Source organism: Penicillium waksmanii (assembly GCF_028829765.1).
Source record: "Penicillium waksmanii strain IBT 27052 chromosome Unknown utg000010l:1.0-3698451.0:1.0-3701458.0, whole genome shotgun sequence".
Classification (NCBI taxonomy): Eukaryota; Fungi; Ascomycota; class Eurotiomycetes; order Eurotiales; family Aspergillaceae; genus Penicillium; species Penicillium waksmanii.
This window is the reverse complement of record NW_026643256.1, coordinates 1,659,417-1,683,730: the sequence shown is the minus strand read 5'-3', so window position 1 is coordinate 1,683,730 and position 24,314 is coordinate 1,659,417. Positions and strand designations below refer to the sequence as shown.

Here is a 24,314-nt window from a genome sequence, read left to right as displayed (position 1 = left end):
CCATGCACGGAAACAGCGCGAGTTTTCTTCACATTTTGCCGGGCCTTATGTATTACTATTACTATTATTATTCTTCCTTGAATGTTGTTGACTGTACACACTGCAATGTCCCATGTCCCTCCCCCATCGGCTCTGATTCGGCCCCGGCGTCTTTTTTCTTTTCTTATTCTTTTTTGCTTCAAAGATGTATACATAGTAATTATTGCTGGTCTATTCAAAAATTCTCAAACATGCCAGTGATGATACTACTGAATCCGTTCGTAATTTTCGAGTACTACTGTAGTAGTACTAGTATGTACCTGCAATCCTTCGGTCACCCCGTCGGCTGTGGTTACCACATGGAAGACCCATGTCCCGGCATCAGTCAACCCTGGAAGGATTAATGGCCCGGCTAATGATGCCATTTGACGCCGCCCTAGTAAAGTTGGTGCTAATCGAATTAGGATAGTTGCCTATAAGCAAGCTGCCCAATGCTTTCAGCTGCACTTCGTACGCATCAGCCTCCAATCGCGCCATTTGCTGCCGGGATGGCACTTCTAGACTAACCTGATTGGGCAGTCTGTGGCCGTTGTTCATAGCCAAGATAAGCTTACCCTCGTCCTCTTTTTGCTTTTTTTTCGTGCCTCGTCTGATTTCCCTCTTTTCTTTTCTCTCTCTCGATATTCATTTATCAAAGTTGCGTTTTTCTTCGTTGTTCTGTTGCGGATCGGATCCTCTTTACACTTCTTCCCACTCCTTCCAATCGTCGACAATGGCCGACTTCGACTTCAAAGATAAGAAGCAACCGGACTACGGTCTAGAGACCGAAAGCGATGACCCGGATTCCCTCAATACAATTACCGCCCTGGTAGCTGAAGGTGGGCACCTGACGCCAGAATTGACAAGTGCATCTTCGTATTCACAATTACTAACTTCTTCGTGCTGGTAGACCACGAACATGAGATCAAGCTTCGGACCATGTCATGGCAGAAAACCGCCATTCTGTTGGCCGGCGAACAAGTCTGTCTGGCCATAATGGCTCAGGCATGGTCTCTTTCGTCAGTGTTCACCCCCAGGCCGCGCGCGTAATTTATTTTATGGCGAATCTACTTGAGATCAACGAGCGAGACCGAATCCGCTAACCCAACTCCCTCTCTAGTGTGCTGGGATGGGTTCCAGGCATAATAACCATGATTCTCTGTGCCGTTCTGTTCTGGATCACATCCATCACCATGCACAAGTTCATCATGAAATACCCCCAAATCAAAGATATCTGTAAGTGATCCTTTCTCCCGAGGAGCTTCCAGCGAACTTGGTTACTCAAACGGTTTATTGCAGGTGATTTTGGATACTATGTCTTTGGAAAGAGTCGCGTGGCATACGTATTTTCGGCATTCATGTTATTGGCCAACAATATCCTCCTTATCGGATTTCATGTCCTCACCGGTGCCAAGGTGCTGAATACACTATCCGATCACAGTCTGTGCACTTCCGTTTTTGCCGTCATTGCAACAATCATGGGCATCGTGATGTCTCTTCCACGAACTCTAAATCATGTCAGCTCCATGTCAATGGTATCCTGTGAGTAATATTCCCGGGTGGCACCTCTTTACCGGAGAACTTGAGAAAGCTCCCGTGTGCTAATCATGCCCAGCCGCCTGTATGGGAATCGCCATCCTCCTCTTTCTCGTCTTTGCTGGAATCGAATCCGCCCCTTTGTACGGGTATAACGGAAACTACCCCACCCTCGGGCCCGTGAAGACATACGCATTCCCCCAAGCAGGAACTACATGGGTCGCATGCATGAACGCCGTATTGAATATCACATTCCTCTGGGTGCCCCAAATCCTATTTCCCAGCTTCATAGCGGAAATGGAACGGCCGCAAGATTTCCCCAAAGCGCTCGCTGTACTGACATTCATCTCGGCAATTCTCTTCCTCGTGCCTCCAGCTATTGGATTCCGCTATCTGGGCCAATACAGCACGGCGCCCGCATTCGGGAGTTTGGGAGTGGTGGCGTATAAAAAGGCTTCATTCGGCTTCGTTATCGTGCCAACTCTGATCATCGGCGTGATTTACGCTAATGTTACAGCGAAATTCATCTACAAGCGCACGATGGGCCAGTCCAAGCATGCGCACAGCAATACGATTATTGGCTGGGGTGTGTGGGGTCTGGTGATGGTTGGAATCTGGCTTCTCGCATTCGTATTTTCAGAAGTCATTCCGAGTATGGGAGATTTCCTTTCCCTGCTCAGTGCGGCTTTTGACTCGTTTTTCGGCTTTATTTATTTCGCTATTGCGTACTGGCAACTCAATCGCGGGAAGTTGTTCAATGGTGTGGGAAAGTCTGTTATGACCCTGGTTAATATTTTCATTATGGTTGTTGGGTTGTTTATTCTTGGGCCGGGACTGTATGCGGCTGTTGAGGCTATTATTACGGATTATTCGGGTAGTGTTACGCCGGCTTTTACCTGTGCCAATATGGCCCTTTGAATTCAGTTATTTCTGGGACTGGTGGCGTCGGGTTGGTTGGTTGGCTGGCAGGGTAGGGGATGGTTTATTTTTGTTTTTTTCTTAATAGGTTTTGCATGATATGATACGATACCACTTCGAACTTGAAGGTTATGAGTGATGCAATTTCAACTTTGATCTTTATTATTTCAGTAGCAGTTCACACACTGACTGCTCAATGATATGATAGGAGAACTTTTTGGATGATCTGTCGATGTATGTGGGGACATTGAATGCCCAGGTGATAAACCGCCCAACTTCACAGCAGGCCATGGAGGGTCCGTTTCCTCACCCTACCATAACAAGAGCTCGAACAGGTTGAACAATATCCTCGGTCGAGCTCTTGTATACGGAATACTAGTATCAAATTAATAATAATGCGGGTGGTGTGAATAGGTTCATGTGGCACGTGGAAAGTCGAGATGAGCACCCACAGTATCCTAACAACGTCCACTTTCCTGCTGCCTCTCATTTATTGCTCTCCAGGACCTCATCCTTGTCATTATCATTATCACCTTGTTCTTTTTTGAGGTACGGCGCCGCATCTTAGGCACCCGCTGCCTCAGGCATCCAGACCGCCGTACCTTCCTTTCACTTCTAGATAGCTTCACTCACAGCTTTTAGGAAGCTGGGGAAAATGTCGAGTGTAGTATAGATATCAACACCCATCAACCCACCATCAACCCGACACCAGGATCCTCTATCCATTCCTACAATCGACAATGTCCACCTCTCACTATATCCATCCATCCAATTTCTACCCCTACTTTAAAGACACAAGCATTCACGCTGATGGTGACTACTTTGGATTTCAGCTGCCACCCGGATTGGTCACCACGCTATCATGCACCGGGATAGTGACTGTTCCTTGCATCCCAAATTCTACTTTACACCCCATGGAAGGCAATGTCCATTCCCGAAGCCCAGGGCGTGGTTGAAGGCTACAAGGTACCCAAAGCGAACAAGGAACATGAAAAGTGAAATCTACAAACAGGCTGGATGGCATGACACACAAAGCCTCTTTGGAGGAATTTTGATTTCTATGGGTTCTTTGGAGCGGGCCTTGGCTTCTTCCAGATCTTAGTTGGACCCGAATACTAGACTTTGACACATTGAAGAGACGCCTGCATATCACCAGAGAATCAGAACGAGAGCCCGTGGAGTCATGTCTCTTGCCTAAGCCAGCACATTTATGCAATCACAGGGCTCAATAGCTGCGAGGAAAAATTTCTGGCTGTAACGCAATACTCACCTGCGGAGTTTACTTAGTAAAGCAGTAGCCCCTGCAATTAACAAGCTGAGTGGTCACGGAGGACGAGGAATAAAACCCTGTTCCTTTTATACTACTTCGAATACGCTCTCCAGCAGAGGCTACTTGCGCATATCTTGCCAGACTCAAGTTCTAACGAGATTCGTACGGACAACCGCGTCTTTGCGGGGCATTGAGACGATTGATTTAACGTTGAAATAAGCATTCAGCGTTCTGAGGTGGAGTGCAGATGGAGTACTATGTCTACCTGAACCTTTGGTTCTCCAGGGCCGAGGCTTGACAAATCATTTGCCTCATTAGCATCAACAACGCTGTTTGAGCCGACTCTCCACTAGCTCACAACTGAGCTAGTTGAAGACTGCATTCCATGGAATAAGCCTCATCCATATAAAAATAGCTGGTCGCCCGTAGTCTTGAAGCTGTGCCTGCAAGTACCATCCGTCCTTTGCAGGCTTCTTTTTCTTGTCTGCTTCCTTAGAATGCGTACTCGTACTTCCCACAGTTCGTATTGTTGGTCTTGTTTCTTTGCTAGCAACGAAATGAAATCACCGAATACTAACTTCGACGTTCAGACTTCTATTACGCCGGGAGGAGCTTGCACAAGATACGAGTTGCCGCCTGACGCCAAGGGGGGTCAAAGCTTTTAGTGCTGACGTGAAAAGGGATTTACAACCACAAATCCTGTTGATTGGACTAGAACATTTCCCAGATGTAACCCTGAAATCAGGGGTGGGTTTCGTGGGGACAGAAGCTTAATCCTTTCGCTTTATTATTGAATAGCTGGAATCTGCCCATAAATTAGGGCGGGAGCAAACGTTGATATTTCACTCTTGCACCAGGATGAAGACTGTCCTGCTTCTTCTAGGTTTAGCTTTAGCGGCCCTTGCAACGACAGATCCGAATTATAATTCTTCGTTCCCTTTTCGCCCTAGAAACGTCACAGGACTTACGGAGCTTTATGCGTGGGTTGGATCGTTAGTTCTTCTCCCCTCTGCAATTCAACTTTTGTCCTGACTGTTTAAAGATACTACAATGCAACGACAACTATCGAGCTTACGCCGGAATTTGTTGAAAACGATTCGAGCCATAAATCATGCAATCAAATTATGAACCAAACATACACATCACAATTCGAATCTTTTCTCGCCATCACTGAGCGCAGCCCTCAAAATAATGGGTCCAACCCAGTAAATGTGCTTTTGACTCTCTGGAGACCCGGTTTCAATTTTTCGTCTCTTTCATTTGGTCCTTCCTCCGTTCCTTCATCTGGCCCTTCATCTGAAGCTACCTTGGAGCGAGATCGATTATATGGCGGGTTGGAGTCAGTAAAATGGATTTTTGAGTCTGCTCCGTGAGTGGAAAATAAATAAAGAATAATGTAGATTATTTTCACTAATTTAGAACTCTCTAGGTGGACGTTACTGCCGTCCGATGATAAAGTAGAGGATAACCTCAATATGACCTCGACATCGACCCAAGCGGGACGATTTAACCTTACGGGGTCAGCAAATGGATACAATAACGATGTCTTTGGCAATCTTCACAATTTTACATTAGACATGGAACCATGCAATAGTCACCAAGAGTCGAAAACGTTTCAAATCATCCTAGTCGGCAATGAGGACCCACCCGACATCAACTCAAATGTGACAAGAGCGACAGTAGAAGCAACTTTCGATGCCCAGACAGCAAACTTTACGTTATCTGGTAACTTTTACGCTATTCCATTCCCTTTACAGAATATAACAAATGCAACAAATGGGCTAGGGTCTGTGAGAGGCGCAATCAAAATATCCTTCGGCGGCGTTGTCGACTCTTACCGTTCAGATATTTTGGTAAAAACTAGTCATACCCCTACCTGGATTAGGACAGTAGGGTTCCAAAATAACTCACTCAATATCGGTTACGGTCAAAAGGAAAACAGTGGGGCACGATCAGCACTATACAGCTTGAGTTGGCTGCCTCTAGTCACAACTTTGATGTTGTTTTCAGGCCTGCTTTATTTATGATGACCATATCTCAACATTCTATGAAAATAGACTAATTATCACAATCGGTCTTTTTTCTCTTCGTTACCTCGAAATCTTTTCCCAGAACATGCGACAGTCGGATATTCCCGCTTTTTCAACAAAGTACGCGAGAACTTTTTCTCCTACTTAGTGCCCTGGGTGAATGAGAACTACGACATATCCAACTCTTCTTCTCAACGAGCATTTGGTGGTCTCGCCCTCGGCGGTACTCTGACTCTGGCGATGCTGTTTAATGCGACGGATTACTTCTCTTCTTACTGTATCATGTCACCTACGCCGGCTCCTTCTGCTGGCGACCCACAATACAATGCCACTTTTAAACCGGGGCTACGTGATGTGGGTATCCTGACTGGAGCTGGGTTTTACGATACCACGTTTAACGCGGCACGGGATTGGGAGACGGCTTTGGCTGCAGAGAATGTAACCTACTTGAGCCACTACTCGACGAGCGGTGCCCGTCAATGGAGCACATGGCAGGAGATTATCTACATCTATTTGAGGGAGGCTCTTTGGAAATCTGTTCCATATGGTAGGAAGACGAGCTTTAACCAGGTAATTCACTGAGTGGTGGTGTGCCGTACCGCAGGTGATTGTCAGGAGGACGCTCAAGAATTTCAAGGTGCAGGCGAGAACTCATTTTCTTCATAAAAACGGTGGCAGCTATACTATGAAGGTCCTGGGAGTGGAAATATGGCACGTAGAGCTACCTAAGAATCGTGCATTAGATGTCTCCAACTAACTTTGCCCTCCATAGGTTCTTTCTTTGTAACATAATGCCAGAATATAGGACTGGTAACTTACCACTAGCTACTCGTTAGTTGCACAAAGCCCCTCTGACGCTTTGTCTTGTATGTAATGATGGTCAAATTTGAAATTCGGTGTTGTAACCACCGAGTATCGGCGCCTCCCACATATTGGCCGGAGAGTATTTCAATATACTCTTGATCGCTTGTGGTTCATCTGAACCAATCAACTCTTTCATTCAGTATTGGTTGAGCTTAACACCATTGTGTCGAGCCGCAGGAAATGGCCACGAGGCTGTGGTGCAGCTTTTACTAGGAGCTGGAGCGGATGTGCACTCGAAGGACAGACGGCGTCGAACGCCATTATGTCGAGCCACGACAGGTGGTCATGAGGCCGTGGTGCAGCTTTTACTCGGGAGTGGAGCGGATGTGAACTCGAAGAACAGACGAGCCTAAACGCTGTTGTGTCAAGCAGCAGGAAATGGCTACGAGGCTGTGGTGCAACTTTTACTTGGAGCTGGAGCGGATGTGCACTCCAAGGACAGATGGCTTCAAACGCTATTATGTCGAGCCGCGTCAGGTGGTTATGAGGCGGTGGTGCAGCTTCTACTTGAGGCTGGAGCGGATATGAACTTAAAGGACTGTGAGGGTCGAACACCATTAAGCTGGGCCGCGATAGTAGGCGACGAGGGGGTGATGCAGCTATTTCTTGAAAATGGCCAGGTGGACTCAAAGGACCATGGGGGTCAAACACCTTTATCCTGGGCTGCGAAATATGGGAACGAGTCAGTGGTCCAGCTACTACTTGGGGCAGGCAGGGTTGAACCAGACTCAAGGGACTCTGAGGGTCGAACACCATTATCCTGGGCTGCGGATCAAGGCGATGAGGCGGTAGTAAGGCTATTACTTGAAACTGGGAAGGTCAAGGTGGACACAGAAGACCTTTGGGGCCAGACACCTTTATTTCGGGCTACATCAAGAGGCCACGAGGCAGTAATAAGGCGGCTATTGATTTGGAGCGGGATATTCGTCGACACAAGTTCTGATGAAGAGAAAGGATATTATTGTACGGAGTGATTGGAAGATGTTGAGTGGGTCTGGTTCGGGTTCGGATATTCCCCGTCGTATTCGTATCCCTCGCCACATCCATCATTCCCCATCTTTGATTTTTGATCCTATCATCTGTTAAGCAACTCTTCAATCCAAACAATTTCCGGCCTTGTGCAAATGGTCTTCCGTCGTTCCCACCGTAAGTCCCGTCACGGGTGCAGCAACTGTAAGCGGCGACGAGTCAAGGTATGAGCCGAACAACCCTCGCAATTAGAGCATCATATCAACTTACAAGCGCAGTGCGATGAAGGTCGACCAACATGCGCCAACTGCGATCAAAGACATGATGCATGCATTTATACTGCTCCAGGGCCATACACATTTGCAGAAGACACAGAAAGGCCTCCCCGAAGGTCGCGCAGTCAAAGGCCATCAGAGCCGGAATCAGCCGGCTCCGATATCTCCAGTGTCCAGAACCATTTGGATATCGTGACTAGCACTGGTAGCTCGACTTCACCATCACTAGACATGAAGCAACTAGAGCTAGTGTTACAGTGGATCAAACACACACATCGACTTTTCGCCCGCAACGAGGAAACGAGAAAGGTCTGGGAAATGCCCGTTCTGCAAGAAGCGCTCCAAGCCCCATTCCTAATGCACGGGATTCTCGCTATCTCTGCGCTCCATCTTTCAGAGATTTCACATTTAAATGCCGACGATAGTTACTCTGAATGGGTGAATACCGCGATCGCCCACAAGAATACCGCCTTATCCATGTTCTCAGAGCAGCTGCCTAATATCAGTCAAGCCAACGTGAAACCCATGATGAGCTTTGCAGGTCTGGCGGTCGTGTTTAGCTTTGCAACTACGCAAAATCTTGGACCGTCCCAGCGAGAGGGACCTAGTTTGGATGCCTTGATAGATATTTTCACGTTATCGCGTGGCGTCCAGCAGGTTGTCAATGCGGAAAAGGATTTTCTATTTGCAAGCAATTTCGGCCCCCTCTTTGACATCAAAGCTCCAGATACACAAATCCCGACGGAATTTCAGAATGCATTTGAGCGGTTAGAGGAATTGAACCTAGACTATTATCGCCGGTCACCCGGTCACGACATGGTCCCTTATCAAAGGGCTATTACCTTTATGCAGCAGCTTGCGCCTTTTGCTTTTGCTGAGCCAAATTCTCTGACTTTAGCTGCTGGGTGGGCGATTCGGGCCCCAGGTGATTTGATGGACGACTTGAGAAATAGCCATCCGCTAGCGTTGGTGCTGTTGGCTCATTATTGCGTATTTTTACACCTGGCGCGGGATAATTGGTGTGTGGGTTCGTGGGGGTCTATTGTTTTGCATGAGATATCGCAGATTTTGGCTCCAGAATGGGATGCTCATATTGAATGGGCTTTGGAGCAGGTCTAATATGCACCATTAGGTCTCTGCTCAGGTGAGGGGTGAACGTTTGATATACCCAATTCCAAAATGTCCTTTGGAGCTCGAAGCTTGATTGTTTACTACGAATTTCACTACATGGCCCGAATACCTAAGGCGAGAGAATAGGTTGACTTGTACATATCGTATTGCGCTAAAGTATGAATCTAAAATGGTATAACGACATGACACATGAGAGAAGAATAATTACTAGTCAGCCCTTTCCCTTCACGCCTCCACACGGCTTGTCTCCAATGGCGACCCAGCCTCAAACTTCCGCGTTTTGTAGATCTTCTCGGAATACCGGTCACCACGGCCCAACAAGCAATTGACCTCACTGGGATGAGCATATTGGAGGACCAGCATCGTAACAAACATAAGAAGAGCATCAAACACATAGATAAACGCCTCAGTCTTCATCAGGTACCCATCATAACCCTGGATATATTCCACCACGCGAATAACCGACCGAATCAGAATGAGAATACTGGCAACATACAGCGCAATCATATGACGGTGCCAGAGAGAACTCAATTCAATGGATCGCGCGGTAGGTGCTTTCGAAAGACGAACTTGGAAGATGACAGCGCTGATAGCGAAAAAGCCGAAGAAAACGATCTGTACGAAGAGACCGCCGATAATGATGTTCTCACCCATGGAAGGGTTTGTCATATCTTTGACCATGATTCCGGCTCCTAGAAGGAATGTTAGCTGACTTGTATTTCATAGAAGACAAGAAATAGGAGCTGGCGCGATCTTACCAGAAGCTTGCATCAGAAAAGACAAAACGTCACCCGCAACGAAGATTTTTGTCAACCATTTCAGCTTGATCACTGAGCTTCGCTCTGCGTCTAACATCTCGATGATCCGACCCAGGGTCATGTAGATACTCGCAGCCAGGAATGCGGGGGCGATGAGAATGAGGGCACTTTGCATCACGTATGGGCCTTGCGTGTAGTTGGGTGTTTCGAGGGATGATAAGAGACGACCGATATATCCGACTGTTTCAACTGTTGATGCGAATAGAAATTGTCAGAAGATTGGACAAATTTTAGGCAACCTGGACCATTAAAAGGAATAACGTACGAAGTCCACCGATGAGAAATGGAATCATGAACCATGTTCGTGTTCGAATGAGTTGATAGAAATGGAAAATGCTGCTTAAACCGAAGAGGCCGGCGAAAATGCCTGCAGCAGCGCTGGACGGCGCATAATAGTAGAATGTCCACTGGACGGCCATTGTGACGTATCGAGAGTGTATCGAAATCGGGGTTGAGAAATGAAGACGACTGGGCGTGAATTTGTACTATGAGTAATTGGCCCAAAGGGGGAGAGATGAGCGAGTGTATTGAATAGTAGAAGCGAGAAGGAAGAAGGCAAGCTTTTTATAATAAATTGACTAGAACTAATGTACAGTTTGCAGGAGAAAAATCGTTCTCCTTTCAAAGGGATTTGACGCCAGTTGGAATTGGTTGAGGGGATGCCGCAGGCATTTGCTTGTCGTACTCGCTCCGTACTCTCTACTAGGTAAGGTTCGGTGGAGCTTCTGGTCTTCGCCACAGACTTAGAACTTTATCTTTAGGCATCGACTGGTACGGTACCCGCTGACCCTGGAATAGCTTCGTGTTCGTACCCTTTACTATATTGAAGCACGCTAGGCCAAATAAGGTTAGTGAAAATAGACTACTGTATCCACCATTGAATTGAAGCCACCTCATTGAAGGAATATTTACTATTGTACTTCTCGCATTCGGGTAATAATGGATTGAGGATCCGAGATACGAGATTCAGGGCCAAATTAACCTTAGTCGGTGGGCCCTCGGCCCGTACTGATTGGAGTTTGTGCTATCAGATTACTATGTAATGTAGCTGCTGCCTGGTGGATAGGTATGCTCTGGTTCAAATTAAGTGAGATTTCTCAATTTATTCAAGCTTTACCCCATATAAGGGTTTCAAGTGGATAATCACGTAAGGAGTCATTGTCTTAGAGGGCTGACTCGGCTTTACGATGATCGGGTCTTCAAACTACGCCGTCGTCACAATAAACATGTTTTCCGAGAATACAAATTGTGGATTTTTCATTGGTGCTCCATCCCTTGCTATCGGACTGTGGTGGTTCGCCTGGACAATTCCTGACGCTGTCAATGGCGTTCATTGGATTGTTCCAACCCTGCCACTTGTTTTGATCGGCTATGCCGTCAATGAATTTGACACAGTTCTTCTCGGGTATCTTGTGGATAGCTATCTCACTTATTCAGCTAGTGGACTAGCCATTGTGGCAACTATCTTCTGCGCCGCTCCGCCATTCCTCGTCTGTTACGGGGAAATAATTCGAGAGAGTCGCAGATTTGCCGATCAGACTCTGAGAATGCAAAGTAAACTGGCCATGAAAGAAAATGATTAAGGATGGCCTACTACTACTACTACTATTTAATACTAGTTGCTAGTGCAAAGATCTTCAAAACTGAGCGATGTAAAAAAAAAATTCAAGTATTCAGATTTCACTTAAATAAATCCACTTGTTCGATTCTAACTACCAAAAATATGCTCCCGGCAGAACGGTGCTTTAATCTCTCCGAGTTGATAATTCTCAATCCAATTCTCAACAACTATCTCAGCCTCATCGAGAATGTCCTCGTCAGTATCCGTCATAGTAACAATCAGAAACGTAAAAGTGAGCGGATGATACCCTGCCTGATCAACATCGCTAAGATAAATGTCTCTGCGCCTAATGCAATATAACATCTTTTCAAGCAACTCACTATCAGTTAACTGGGCGTCCAATACTTCGAGCATAAAAACAACCCTCCATCTCTGCGGCTCGTCATCCGGATCGTTCGCACGCTGGGAGTTGGGATACCAATTGTCATACAGTTCGCCTTCAAATATGCGATGAAGTGTGTCTGAGGAAGACATTTTATGCTCTGGTTGAGATATACTGGCTATGGTGTCGGTGGTATACTGGGCTGTTGAATATTTCAAGTACCGATAGGGAGTACTCAAGGCCACTAAATAGTACCCCCGAGTCATTGATTCTTGACACAGACTCGAGCAGCCACAATGGGCTTTGTGTTATTTTTCAGAGCTTAGTATCAATGACTTGATCAAACAAAGAAGGCTTATACCAAACAAAGAATTGAACTCCGAGTGTGCTCTTTCATTTTTATTCATTTGAAAAGAAATCCCCTTTTAGAAAAATATAATACATAAAAGAATGGGGTATTAACAGACAACGATCCAGCGCGCTTTTGAAATGATAGATAAAAGAGGAAACATGCAGATAAAGAAAGATCTATCACCAATCTAATTTTGAGGTCTTTTACCAATCCGCGCAATTTCAAGCCCCAGCATCACGGAGACGCGATTGCTCTGCTCTTTCTCAACCGCAGTTGGGATCATGTAATTTGAGCCAAAGCATTCACATTTCAAAACAGAAAAATATCAGGCGAATCGATCAGGAGCATTCTCTTTTGGCGGATATTGAGACTTTGGATCGTAATGAGCTGGTTCTGGCTCCGGCACAGGTGATGGTGTATTCACTTGAACCATCGGAAAATGAGACTGAGCATTCGACTGAGCATCATACTGTGTCACCGGCACAGGATAAGCAGGCGGTGGGCCAGCGAGACGAGCAGCATATGGATCATAAGGCTGAGCGTAATTTTGATCGATGACGGGGGCGCTGTGATACATTACTCCCGGGCTGTTTCTGCGGCCTCGACGGGTACAGTGGAGTATCAAGAAGACGATAAAACAGACACCGAGAACACAAGACACCACGATGAAGAATGCACCAGCCCAAAATAACTCGCCCGGACCCATACACTCACCCCCGGGTACATTGTCGAAATTTTCATCGCCGAGTGCCTTGCGTGCGGCCTCGCAGTTGTTCCATGCTTCGCGAAAGTATGCGCCGAGGAGAGCTCCGCCCACGATTGCGGAGACAATCCCCGTCGAGAAGGTGCCAATCGTCCAGGTCTTGGTTGTATTGTGAGATCGTTTGTAGGGCTCGTGATTCTTTGATAGACCGGAGTCTGGGTCGGCGTTGAACGGTACGCTTGACATTGTGGAGAGGGGGAGAGGGTGGTTGTTGTGTGAAGGAGAATGGAGAAATGATTCGTCTCTGAGTCGTAAGTGTTTTAAGGGGGTGAAATCTGAAAGAGCTTTAAACACCTGTCACAACGGTGGTCATGGCTCACCTAGTAGTTTTACACTCACTATTTTAGGTGAAAATAGAGTGCTGATCGACCTATCATGAGAGCCACTGCTGCAAGGCTGGAGCCACCAAGCCTCGCATGTGGAGTAGGGAAGACCCCCGATCCACTTTTGCAATCAATTTCCTTCATTTAGAGCGTGGCAGAGTCTGGTGGTGGTAATCTGCAGTCTTCTTTTTTCTTATTCCGTTGTTTTGTGTGGATATTGAGGTCCGTATATAGGCCGCATCGGTTGATTTTATAGGATATGAACATCGAAGTATAGACTTCTCCCGAAGACAAGCAAACGAGGCTCAAATAATCCCTCACAAAGAACAACCGATTGCGCCACCATGTATTTTCTCCCTTGGCAATGCCCAATTAGTGCCTGGACATAGCCTTGAAGCCAACGAAGTAACCCGAGAGCCCGAAGTCTGCCATGATAAGAAAATTGGCCCAGAAAGGGGGGAACTGTGGCGACGTTTACACAATTGGCCATTGGACGCGAGCGTAATAATTCAGAGAAAAAAACCGAGGAAGTTCCTCGTGGGATATTTTTGGGCATCACATAGATCAAGCTATTATACAAAAGAACACACCGATCCAATGCCCATTCTCCAAGCGAGGAGTATCAAAGAAAATAAAAAAAAGACGCTCCTAAAACTCCGACGGAAGGGAACAAAGATTCGAAGATAAAAGTTCGATCACAAAGTGCCTATTGCCGGGCACGCTGATGAATGTGTCGGAGTTGATCTTCGATGTTCATATTCTGCGGGGTTGGCACTCCGCCGGGTCCAAGAGCCGGTCCAGGAGCACCAGGAGGCAATGAGCCGTCAGCACCAACGGCCATGCGCTTGCGGCGTGCCTCCTCTTCGGGGTCAACGTTAGGCGCCAGAGACGAATCGAAGACATCACTGCGCTGGCTAGCCAGTCGCTTAAGGTTGTTCACCACGTCAACAGTCGAAAGGTTGGTCGTCGCACTACGGGAATCAGCCTTGGCGCGCTGCTCCTTCCAGCGCGGGTCGAGCAGCTCGATACGCATATGGTGATCAAGCTCTGCGACGGGGATCTGTTGGTGACAGTTGGGGCATAGCGCCATCGCGCTGGCCTGGCGGCGGGCTTGAGCTCGCGGCACATAGTCTTGGCGAATCCGCATCGCAGGTTGACCAGGCGCAGTTGCTGGCGATTCGGGGCGAGCACGCTGGTCTTCAAACTGGGCAGCAGCAGGGTGCTGCATAGATGGGTCCATTGCCGGGGGTGGGTAGGGCATTTGTGCGGGATAAGGAGAAACGGAGGGTTGCATCACCGGGGCGGCTTCAGGCTGGGCGGGGTAGGCATTATAGTGAACGGGTGCGTCGAGATCGGTAGGCATAGCCTCCTCAATGCGCAGTGGGTTGAGGGACATGGCGGCCTTCTGTTCGAGAGAAGCTGACTGCAGGTCTCCGAGTGAGGTTGGGGGTGGCAGCTCGGACTGATCGTCGGACTCGTTGAACAGCACAGTCTCGACCACGACAAAGTCGTGCCAGTCGATCTGCTGGTATTCAATGCGTTCTTGCTCCTCGATTTCTTCCTTCTTTTGCTTTTGTTGCACCTGGTGCTTCACCCATTCGGCGCGTTGCTTGGAACGCTCCAGTGTGTTATATTTATCCTGGACATTACGTTCCAGATCCGAAATTCTCTTCTTCTCTGTCGTGGCATCATCGATTCCTTCCGGTCGTAACAAGATCGTATACTGGTCTACCAATCGCGTGAAGAATTGGTACAGACGGTGCTGAGGCCGGAGGAAATCAAACTGGGAGTTTCTAGCTTCCCGTTGTGACAGTGCTGTCAGGAAAGACTTTCCTCGCTTGGCGACAAATGTTGCAGTCAGTTTGAGAACCTCCAGATCCTGCGCATTGATCATGGGCATGCGCGCCGAGAAGTGAAAGCTTGGTGGCTCAGGAGGGCCCTTGGGAGTTGCGGGTTCAACGGCCGGCACGGCCTCGCCAGGTCGTCCAGCTGCGACGGAAGTGCCGCGGCCCTCCTTGATCTCGGTCAGACGCCACTGATAAAAATTCGCGTAGGCATCGGTTGGGTTGAGGAAGGAGAATTTTGGGTTGTTCTTCTCTTTATCACGGACACGGTCTGAGGACAATTGCGCGTGAGTATGTTAGAGTAAAATGAGAGCATTGAGAGCCAATTTACCTTCAAACACTGCGCCATTACGAGAAACGTAACCAGCGGTCTTCTCGACGATTGCTAAATAGCTGGTTAGCTGCGCAGTCGCGCCAAAGGGGAAGAGCAGAGACAGTACCGCGAATATCCTTGGGGGGTACCACGACACCCTCAGGAGCCTTGTTCGTATCCTCCGGAAGGGGTGTATTTCCATTTGACGCCTCCATGATGACAAGGATGGAGGGGAATGGGATGTCAACTGGATCTTTTTCTCTTCTCGGCCTTGCAGTTCGGCGACGGCGACGTGTATGACTAAGCATGGCAGCCACATCACCAGCACCAGCCACACTAACGGGCAGCACTAGCCACAGCACTGTGGCGCGCCGAATGCGGCGAGATTGTGTCTGGCTATACTTGAATTGAGATTGAGATTGAGATTGAGATATTATAAACTAGATATAATACCTCAACGCTAGTAAGTGCAATTGGCCCAATTGGTTATTTACTCAAGTATTTATTATGGTAGTAAGTGCAGTGGGCAATGTCCCTGCTCAGACGGCTCCTCTGCATGGTACGATGTATGAAGCCAGGGGTAGTCCGTAAACAGTGGGAGTGCATACACTGCAAGTAACTAGTAGTATGTACTACAGAAATTTCCCGACATTGACCAGCATATAGATACAATTTAGGCAATTGAAGATATATAACTGTTCTAAAATTCAAAACTCAAAATGCCAATTGACAGCAAATTCTAAAATTAACAATTAGCACATGCGGGCTGCACTAAGTAAAGGGGCCAGGGCGAGGGCCAGGCTGGGGCCAAAACGGGTGGACTCACGTTCTACTAGTAAACTTCTCCGTTCTCGTGGCTCCCGTCGATCTGGCCTCACGAACTTGTCCCGCTTGCGTCCATTCTTCCACTCTCTATTCCCATCATCTTTTTTTCTTTTGCTTTTTCTATTTTCTTTCCTCTGACCCTGTCATGGGTTTTCTTTTAACTACCTACGATCACTAACCCCCTCCAACAGCTCGCCTTCCCTCTTCTCCGCGAGGTTGGTGAGAGCTCCGCCCTGAAGCTTTCAACAACTGTTGGTTCTATTTCAAGACCACTTTTCTTTTTCCATTGCGTCCTTTCGATCTAGGCTCCACCAAGCCAATTTACATTTCCTCCCCTCTCCTCCGATCTTACAAACTCCCCCGCCGCTCCGTGCCACGAGCTTCCTACATACCCCCGATCGACCGGGAATTCCATCAACCATCATGGGTCAGAAATCCAAGGATACGCTGGCTGTCCGACCTCAGAGCCGCGGTCGCCGCTCTCCGAGTCGCTCGCCCAAGCCAAAGAACCGCAAGCCTGTTCAGACACAGCCCTCCAGCTACGCGTCAGACGGCGTCAAGGAATATGATATCCTCAACCTCCCCGCTTCCGACTACAAGCTGCTGGTACTGGTAACGCTGATTGGCGCCGCCGTGCGTCTATTTCGCATTTATGCACCTGCCAGCGTTGTCTTCGATGAAGTTCACTTCGGTGGCTTCGCTTCCAAATACATTAAAGGTCGCTTCTTTATGGATGTCCATCCCCCGCTTGCTAAACTCCTGATCACGCTGGCTGGCTGGCTGGCTGGCTTCGATGGAGAGTTTGATTTCAAGGACATTGGCAAGGACTATCTGGAGCCCGGTGTCCCATATGTAGCAATGCGTTTGCTGCCGGCGATCCTGGGTGTCCTGACCGTCTCCCTGATGTTTCTTACCCTCAAGGCTACCGGCTGCCGGTCTGTGACTGCGGTGTTGGGTGCTGGCATCGTCATCTTCGGTATGTTTGAACTCGAGGTACCGGGATAGAGGATATAGGGCAAGAAGCTAACCATCATTTAGACAATGCGCTCACTACCCAATCGCGATTGATTCTCCTGGACTCTCCTCTGATTTTCTTCACTGCTTTGACGGCGCTTACTTTCAACTGCTTCACCAATCAACAAGAAATGGGACCGTCCCATGCCTTCAAGGGCCCCTGGTGGTTTTGGTTGGTCGCTACGGGCTTTTCGCTGGGCGCTACACTCAGTGTCAAGTGGGTTGGTCTCTTCACTATGGCCTGGGTGGGCTCTCTCACGGCCCTCCAACTCTGGGTTTTGCTCGGTGATACCCGCACAGTGACCCCGCGACTGTGGTTCAAGCACTTGTTCGCTCGTATCTTCTGTCTGATTGTTATTCCTCTTGGATTCTACCTTGCCATGTTCGCTATTCACTTCATATGCCTGGTCAACCCCGGTGAGGGTGATGGTTTCATGTCCACCGAGTTCCAGTCAACGTTGAACTCCAAGGCTATGCAAGACGTTCCGGCCGATGTTTCTTTTGGCTCGCGTATCAGCCTTCGTCACCACAACACCCAAGGTGGCTATCTGCACTCGCACAACCACATGTATCCCACCGGTAGTAAGCAGCAGCAGGTCACTCTTTACCCCCACAAGGATGAGAACAACGTCTTTATTATGGAGAACCAGACACAGCCTCTGGGCCCCTACGGAGAAATCGAAGGCCCGTATGCTTGGGACAACCAAACCGCCGGCTTGATCCAAGATGGATCGGTTATCCGACTCTACCACGAGCTTACCCACCGCCGTATTCACTCGCACGACGAGCGTCCTCCAGTGACCGAGGCTGATTGGCAGTTCGAGATCTCGGCTTACGGTTACGAAGGCTTCCCCGGTGACGCGAACGATCTGTTCAAGGTCGAGATTATCAAGAGCATGTCTGAGGGCGAGGCGGCCAAGACTCGCCTCCGCACCATTCAGACCAAGTTCAAGCTTGTGCACGTCATGACTGGCTGCGTTCTGTTCTCTCACAGAGTCAAGCTTCCGGATTGGGGATACGAGCAACAGGAAGTCACCTGCGCTCGCGGTGGTACTCTACCCAACAGCGTCTGGATTGTCGAGTCCAATGCCCATCCTATGATGCCCGAGGATGCCGAGAAGGTCAACTACCGTAACCCCGGTTTCCTGGGTAAGTTCTGGGAGCTGCAGAAGGTGATGTGGACCACGAACGCCAACTTGGTCGAATCCCACAACTGGGATTCTCGTCCTCCATCTTGGCCCACTCTTCTCCGTGGTATCAACTTCTGGGGCAAGGACCACCGCCACATCTATCTTATTGGTAACCCTCTCATTTGGTGGTCGTCCACCGCTGCCATTGGCATCTACTTCGTTGTGAAGGCCATCTCAGTCCTGCGCTGGCAGAGAAGCTGTGGTGACTACAACCACGTTTCTTTCAAGCGTTTCGACTACGAGATTGGCACCACCGTGCTGGGATGGTTCTTCCACTACTTCCCATTCTACCTCATGGCCCGTCAGCTCTTCCTGCACCACTATCTCCCCGCCCTCTACTTCGCCATTATGGTCTTCTGCCAAGAGTTTGACTTTGTCTTCAACCGAATCAAAAGCCTGGGTTTCACCTCTAAGCCTATTATTGGAAAGGCCGTGATGGCTGCCTTCCTTGGTCTCAGCGTTGCTGTCTTCACCTTTTACTCCCCCCTGGTTTACGGAAACCCCTGGACCCAGTCCGCCTGCGAGAGTTCCAAACTCCTGAGCACTTGGGATTTCAACTGCAACACCTTTCACACCGACGTAAGTGTTCCGGAATGGCAACCTCCCCGCCGAGGATATTGAGAAAAAACTTCCCAAAACAAATCAAACCCGCGACATCCCATGGCTGACATGGAACCAATCAATTCTTAGTTGAGTCAATATATCACGGACGTGCCTCGCTTCGACGCAGTCCCAACCACCCCCGCCGTCCAGGCCGCCGCACCACCCGTCAATAAGGCTCAGGACCCCGTCGACGCCGCCCAGGACGAGGACCAAGCCGCAGTGACCGAGCCCAAGCTATCCGGCTCCATGGCTCGCGTTGAGTACCGCGATCAAAACGGTAACATCCTAGACGAATCCCTCGTCTCCTCGCTCCGCTCCGAGGGCAAGGTCAAATTCGAGACCCGCTACGAATCCAAGCGCCTCGAGAACGCGCAGGAGATCCCCATCGTGGACGGTCAACTTGCGCCCCCACACCCGGACGTCGAGGGCCAGAACCCCGAGACCGGCTCGAATGCGGAAGACTCGATCGCTCCTGAGAGCCCTGCCTCCGTCGTCGGTGGTAATGAGCGCTCGGTCGAGAAGCCCAATGAGCCTGTCCCCAGCCCTGCTAGTGAGGGCAATGAAGCTACTAAATAATAAGTTCGGTTGATAGGGTTTTGGTTTTGGGTGTACGTGGTAGAAAGAAATATTGACTCGGAGAGAGAAAATCTTCACAATTGTGTATTATGACTGTTTATCGGAATGAAGTTTTCTTTCACGGTGACTAGTTTTTTTTCTTGTTAGAATATTGAATCTCCAAACTTGAAGAATGTGATGAGCGTTTATATTGTCCATTTCCGGCCGATAGACGGAGTACCGAGCACTAGTAGTCCAAAAAAAAGGGTTTAAAGAAGATAAGAAAACGAAAACGTCGACCTAGTCTCTGGTGATAATACGAAAGGACTGGAAAGGATATAAGCTGAAAAAAAGACACCGATTCCAAAATTGACTTTATCTGAACAGCGGGTAACTATGCACAAATCCCCGGTTAATCGCAATCATAAGTCCACGCACTCTACTACCTCCTTGCCCACGGCGTGGTCTTAGTGTACAACAGGTAACCGCATAAGCGGCGGTTCGCCCTCACAACATGTTTTGGGAAAGCTCCAAGCAGACAGACAGATTTAGTAGTCCCACTCCTCCTTGCCGTACTTGTTGAACCTCTCGTGAAGGTCCTGTGAAAGGAGAGTTAGCAAGCTGTGGCATATGCATATGTAGCTTGACTAGTGAAGTGGGATGGACCATCCCACTTCACTACTAGTCAAGCTTTCTTCGCAATAGGGGGTGTAGCTCTCAATTCATTACAAATCGGAGCAGGATGGATGGGGGCGGGATCTGCAAAAGGTGGCATGACATACCTCGGGGAGGGCGACATTGGGGACAATGACAGTGTTCATGGCGCTGGGAGCAGCACGGAGGGGCTGGCTCTTGTCACCGTGAGGGTGGTACTGATACTTGTACATCTTGCCATCCTCAGAGGCGGCGTGCCAGGGCATAGCACTCTCGCCGATGCGAACGTTGCTAGCCTCGGAGGTGACGGAGGTGGGCTTGCTGCCGAAGTACCTATTGAAAAAAGCAGAAGAGCCGACCGGTCAGTCATTGCGCTTGGAACTCGAGTATTTCTGAAGCATTGTGGTAGGGGAATGACAGCATTATGCGCGCCCTGGTATCGCACGTAGTGTGGCACTATCATTTCGCTGCGGGAATATTCGGGTTGTCGGGCGTGGGAGGATCATATTTACCAGCCGGCGAGGAGGAAAGCACCAGACATGACACCGAGGAGGACCTATAGTCGTAAGGATTAGCTTCGGGGGTTTTAATTGCACGTTCAATGGCAGGTCGGTGGTCGTACGTAGAGCTCGGGGTCCTTCTTGGCTCCCTTGTCGAGGTTGGCCTCCTCGACCTTGGAGGAGACGAAGCGGCGCGGGGGAGCGCGGAAGATAGGCTGGCGGGTCAGAGCCCGGCGGGTAGCCAGAGCAGCGATCGAAGACATGGTTGTGGCAAGTCGTAGGTGGATGAGAGAGGAGAGCGCGAAAGACTGGGGAGGTCGTGGGAGAATCATGTCATGCACTGCTCCTCTGCGTGGGTGGCTACGGTCACGTGTTTGCATGAGTCAGCAACGGACAGACCAACCGCCAACCCTGGATTTGCGACTCTCGCCCGCTGGTTCGGATCTTGTGTTTGTCGACAATCCCGCCTCCTTTTCTGTGGTTCTACGGTCCTACGGCCGTTGGTGATGTAATTGGGTACTCTTCATTGTTTGTGTCATTTCTATTGTCACTTTCGGAAAGGTGAGTGCGACTGCCAGACTTCGATCTTGGTATGCTGATCAGGGGTCTCCCGATTCGGGATCTTGCCTTTGCCCCGGATTTCGTTTCACGCGTGGAGAGCCTTGATCAGCTCCCTAGAAGCTCCTATGCTAATAATTTTATAGTATCCTGCATGCTAGTCACTCTTTAAGACCTCATCGCCAACCTCCCGTCGCTCCTTTTTCTCGCCCCCCGGTTTGATCAGTCACATCAGTCACACGCGATTCATTCGATTCCGTCTGCCGGTTGCCGTCGCCTTGCTTTTTTTTCCCCAGAACCTTTATTCGTCACCCGTTGAGGGCAGTATGCTTGCGTGCACTTCCTACTAGCCGACACGACATACTCTGCCGTAATAAAATACAATGTCGAACACCACAGACCGTCCCGACACCGGCGAGGCGAGCCAGCATGTGCTGGGAATTCCTCGGCCACCATCAGTGGGAGGAATTTCATCCCGTGTGACCGACATGGCCTCTGAAGATGGAGAAATCTCGCCATCCGTTGCGTCGCCACCTCCTTCACAACATCAAACCCATCAAACGCGCCCCTCGGGATCTGAGACGGGGCCCACCGCCAACCAGAAACTCTGTGACCAGCAGACCCGGTAGCTCGGGGAGTCGATTGAGTCGCACGCATATCCCAACATTAACCGCACAAGCTTTCTTCCGCCCGATGAGCTCGCAGCGCCTTCAAGCACACCGAGGTGCGCGACCAATGACCAAAGGCACAGTTTCCTCGACGGACGAATGGGCAGATCACAATAGCCAAAACCGCCGGAGTATCATATCGAATAGCACGGTCCCGCAATCCCTGCCAACAGTGGAACAAGACGTTCCACCGTCGCGGGGCACCGAGTTTACGGATCCTATTATCCCAGATCGCAATACCTCCAATGCCAGCCCTACGGGCCATACGACGATACGAAGTCTCGGCGATAGTGTCAGACTTCTCCGCGATCGAGATCAAAGGAACAAGCCACACCCCGGTCATTTGAACCTCAATCCAACCTACAATGGACATTCGGGGCAAGACGCACCTCCGAAATCTCCGTTATCTTTCCTTTCATTGCAAAACAAGGGCCACGGACACAATGGCCACGATACCCGTGGTCATGAGCCACTTTCATCGGCTTGTTCATCTCCCAATGCTCTTGACGCGAAGCAGCAGCGACTCCCTCGGAGTTATCTTGGCAAGAACTTTGAATACTTCACCGGTAACACGCTCTTTTGCGGTGGTGGAAGATTCCAAAACTCGAGGGACAAGCCCATCAATATTGCTACTGGACTCTTGGTCGTCGTTCCTTCGGCCCTTTTCTTCGCATTTTCGGCTCCTTGGCTGTGGCACAACATCTCCCCGGCAATTCCAATTCTGTTCGGATACGTTTTTTACATTTGTTTCTCGTCCTTCGTGCACGCCTCGGTTGTTGATCCCGGTATCATGCCTCGAAATGCCCACTCCATGCCTCCAACAGTACCATCAGATGACCCGTTGGCCTTGGGCCCACCAACCAATGACTGGGTGATGGTCAAACTTGCTACCTCTGAGGTGGCCGCCATGGACGTTCCCGTCAAGTTTTGTAAGACTTGCAATATCTGGCGACCTCCCCGCTGCTATCACTGCCGTGTTTGTGACAATTGTGTTGAAACGCTTGACCACCACTGCGTGTGGCTCAACAACTGCGTTGGCCGCCGCAACTATCGATACTTCTTTGCCTTCGTCAGCTCGTGTACGGTTCTCTCCCTATTCTTGATCGGGGCCAGCCTCGCGCATATCCTCGTCTACATGTCACGCGAGGACATTTCCTTTGGGTCTGCCATATCCAAATGGCGAGTACCCTGGGCTATGGTTATCTACGGCATCGTTGCAGTCCCGTACCCGACATCCCTCTGGGCATACCACTTGTTTTTGGTTGGCCGAGGTGAAACCACAAGAGAGTATCTCAATTCCCACAAGTTTGCGAAAACGGACCGTCATCGGCCCTTCACTCAGGGCAATGTTCTGAAGAATTGGATCGCGGTTCTCGGCCGCCCCCGACCGCCCACCTACATGCAATTCAAGCAGCCTTATTTAGAAGGGGACCAGCGCTACGCTATGCAAAAGCGCAAATACCTCCCCCGCGATGTCGAATCCCAAGCAGGCATCGAGATGCAACATGTTGGTCCTGCTCAGTAGGGCTGAGTTTTTCCCAACCAAAAGCGATCTCTGAATGTCTTGTCTCGACACATTTGCTACGACCCTTAAAGACGATATGATTTGTTTTTTTTCTTTTCTTTTCTGGTCACCATGTCCAACCTCTCTCTTCCCATTTACTCTTTTAATGGCTGCTAATCTTTACACCGACATCTTCCTGTCATGTTTCCTTGTTTACTTTTGTCTGACCTCTACTTCACCCGCCGGCATTCTTTGGCGTCTTTTCCTCTTCTTCCATATTTTACCACACGTCTTTGTGATTACGATTCTCAGACCTTGAACAGCCTTCAGTCATGCTGTCAAATGTCCTGCTACTATTACCTGCCCCTCCATCTTCTTCGGGTCGCCCTTGAACATTTTCTCTTATCTTCATTCGTGTTTTTTCCTTCCTCTCTCTCCTATGATGGAGATAGCTCAATACCCTGTGTCTGTGTGAGACAGCCAGTTAAAATCTAATCCGATATTTTATCCAATTTAATTTCATAAGTGAAAACCCCTCGCGTAGCCAGAAGGGGCGTGTTGATAACCAACTTTCGGCATTCCAACGACTCTTCGTGGATTGTCAAGTAATTCATTTCACCCTTTCACCCTTGTACCTAAATAAAATTATTTGAACAATTCTACGGAGTAGCCTGCGCAGTCCTGGTCGGGCCAAACGGGCAAGTTGATGTTGCACGCGTCAGACATGCTAATATCCCTCATCGCCCCAAAGTGATAAGAGGCGCGCGGCTGCTGATCTCCAACTTTCCCACCCCTGATACTCCCCGGCTTCCACTCCCCTCACCCGCCCACCTCGAGCAAGGTCGACTAGTTCACGTGTGGAAATCGCCTATCTCA

The 24,314-nt window shown here is 49.2% G+C and overlaps 10 protein-coding genes across 10 annotated transcripts; 6 read left to right on the top strand and 4 right to left on the bottom strand.

The window, feature by feature from the left end:
* Positions 1-751: 751 nt before the first annotated feature.
* Positions 752-2,472, top strand: N7481_012598 (uncharacterized protein; the record flags this gene model as incomplete). The annotated part of the gene is made up of 5 exons (XM_057271817.1): positions 752-857; positions 929-1,064; positions 1,139-1,254; positions 1,318-1,560; positions 1,634-2,472. The coding sequence occupies 5 exons, from the start codon at positions 752-754 to the stop codon at positions 2,470-2,472; spliced, it is 1,440 nt and encodes a 479-aa protein (XP_057116005.1).
* Positions 2,473-5,217: 2,745 nt separating this feature from the next.
* Positions 5,218-6,354, top strand: N7481_012597 (uncharacterized protein; the record flags this gene model as incomplete). The annotated part of the gene is made up of 2 exons (XM_057271816.1): positions 5,218-5,683; positions 5,855-6,354. 2 exons carry the CDS (start codon positions 5,218-5,220, stop codon positions 6,352-6,354), a joined length of 966 nt encoding a protein of 321 aa, XP_057116004.1.
* A 1,406-nt stretch (positions 6,355-7,760) lies between these two features.
* On the top strand, positions 7,761-8,999 carry N7481_012596 (Zn(II)2Cys6 transcription factor domain-containing protein; the record flags this gene model as incomplete). Its single annotated transcript, XM_057271815.1, has 2 exons — positions 7,761-7,829; positions 7,860-8,999. The coding sequence occupies 2 exons, from the start codon at positions 7,761-7,763 to the stop codon at positions 8,997-8,999; spliced, it is 1,209 nt and encodes a 402-aa protein (XP_057116003.1).
* A 237-nt stretch (positions 9,000-9,236) lies between these two features.
* On the bottom strand, positions 9,237-10,248 carry N7481_012595 (RTA1 domain-containing protein; the record flags this gene model as incomplete). The annotated part of the gene is made up of 3 exons (XM_057271814.1): positions 9,237-9,703; positions 9,770-10,018; positions 10,095-10,248. 3 exons carry the CDS (start codon positions 10,246-10,248, stop codon positions 9,237-9,239), a joined length of 870 nt encoding a protein of 289 aa, XP_057116002.1.
* A 768-nt stretch (positions 10,249-11,016) lies between these two features.
* N7481_012594 (uncharacterized protein) lies at positions 11,017-11,412 on the top strand (the record flags this gene model as incomplete). The annotated part of the gene is made up of 1 exon (XM_057271813.1): positions 11,017-11,412. One exon carries the CDS (start codon positions 11,017-11,019, stop codon positions 11,410-11,412), a length of 396 nt encoding a protein of 131 aa, XP_057116001.1.
* Positions 11,413-12,449: 1,037 nt separating this feature from the next.
* N7481_012593 (uncharacterized protein) lies at positions 12,450-13,073 on the bottom strand (the record flags this gene model as incomplete). The annotated part of the gene is made up of 1 exon (XM_057271812.1): positions 12,450-13,073. The coding sequence occupies one exon, from the start codon at positions 13,071-13,073 to the stop codon at positions 12,450-12,452; it is 624 nt and encodes a 207-aa protein (XP_057116000.1).
* An 843-nt stretch (positions 13,074-13,916) lies between these two features.
* Positions 13,917-15,582, bottom strand: N7481_012592 (SURP domain-containing protein; the record flags this gene model as incomplete). The annotated part of the gene is made up of 3 exons (XM_057271811.1): positions 13,917-15,325; positions 15,386-15,439; positions 15,495-15,582. The coding sequence occupies 3 exons, from the start codon at positions 15,580-15,582 to the stop codon at positions 13,917-13,919; spliced, it is 1,551 nt and encodes a 516-aa protein (XP_057115999.1).
* A 1,033-nt stretch (positions 15,583-16,615) lies between these two features.
* Positions 16,616-19,575, top strand: pmt1 (protein mannosyltransferase 1; the record flags this gene model as incomplete). The annotated part of the gene is made up of 3 exons (XM_057271810.1): positions 16,616-17,168; positions 17,231-18,975; positions 19,087-19,575. 3 exons carry the CDS (start codon positions 16,616-16,618, stop codon positions 19,573-19,575), a joined length of 2,787 nt encoding a protein of 928 aa, XP_057115998.1.
* A 527-nt stretch (positions 19,576-20,102) lies between these two features.
* Positions 20,103-20,988, bottom strand: N7481_012590 (uncharacterized protein; the record flags this gene model as incomplete). Its single annotated transcript, XM_057271809.1, has 4 exons — positions 20,831-20,988; positions 20,721-20,764; positions 20,337-20,541; positions 20,103-20,153 (listed from the first exon to the last, which is right to left on the bottom strand). Exons 1-4 carry the CDS (start codon positions 20,969-20,971, stop codon positions 20,103-20,105), a joined length of 441 nt encoding a protein of 146 aa, XP_057115997.1. The 5' UTR covers positions 20,972-20,988.
* Positions 20,989-21,767: 779 nt separating this feature from the next.
* On the top strand, positions 21,768-23,459 carry erf2 (palmitoyltransferase ERF2; the record flags this gene model as incomplete). Its single annotated transcript, XM_057271808.1, has 1 exon — positions 21,768-23,459. One exon carries the CDS (start codon positions 21,768-21,770, stop codon positions 23,457-23,459), a length of 1,692 nt encoding a protein of 563 aa, XP_057115996.1.
* Between the last annotated feature and the right edge of the window lie 855 nt (positions 23,460-24,314).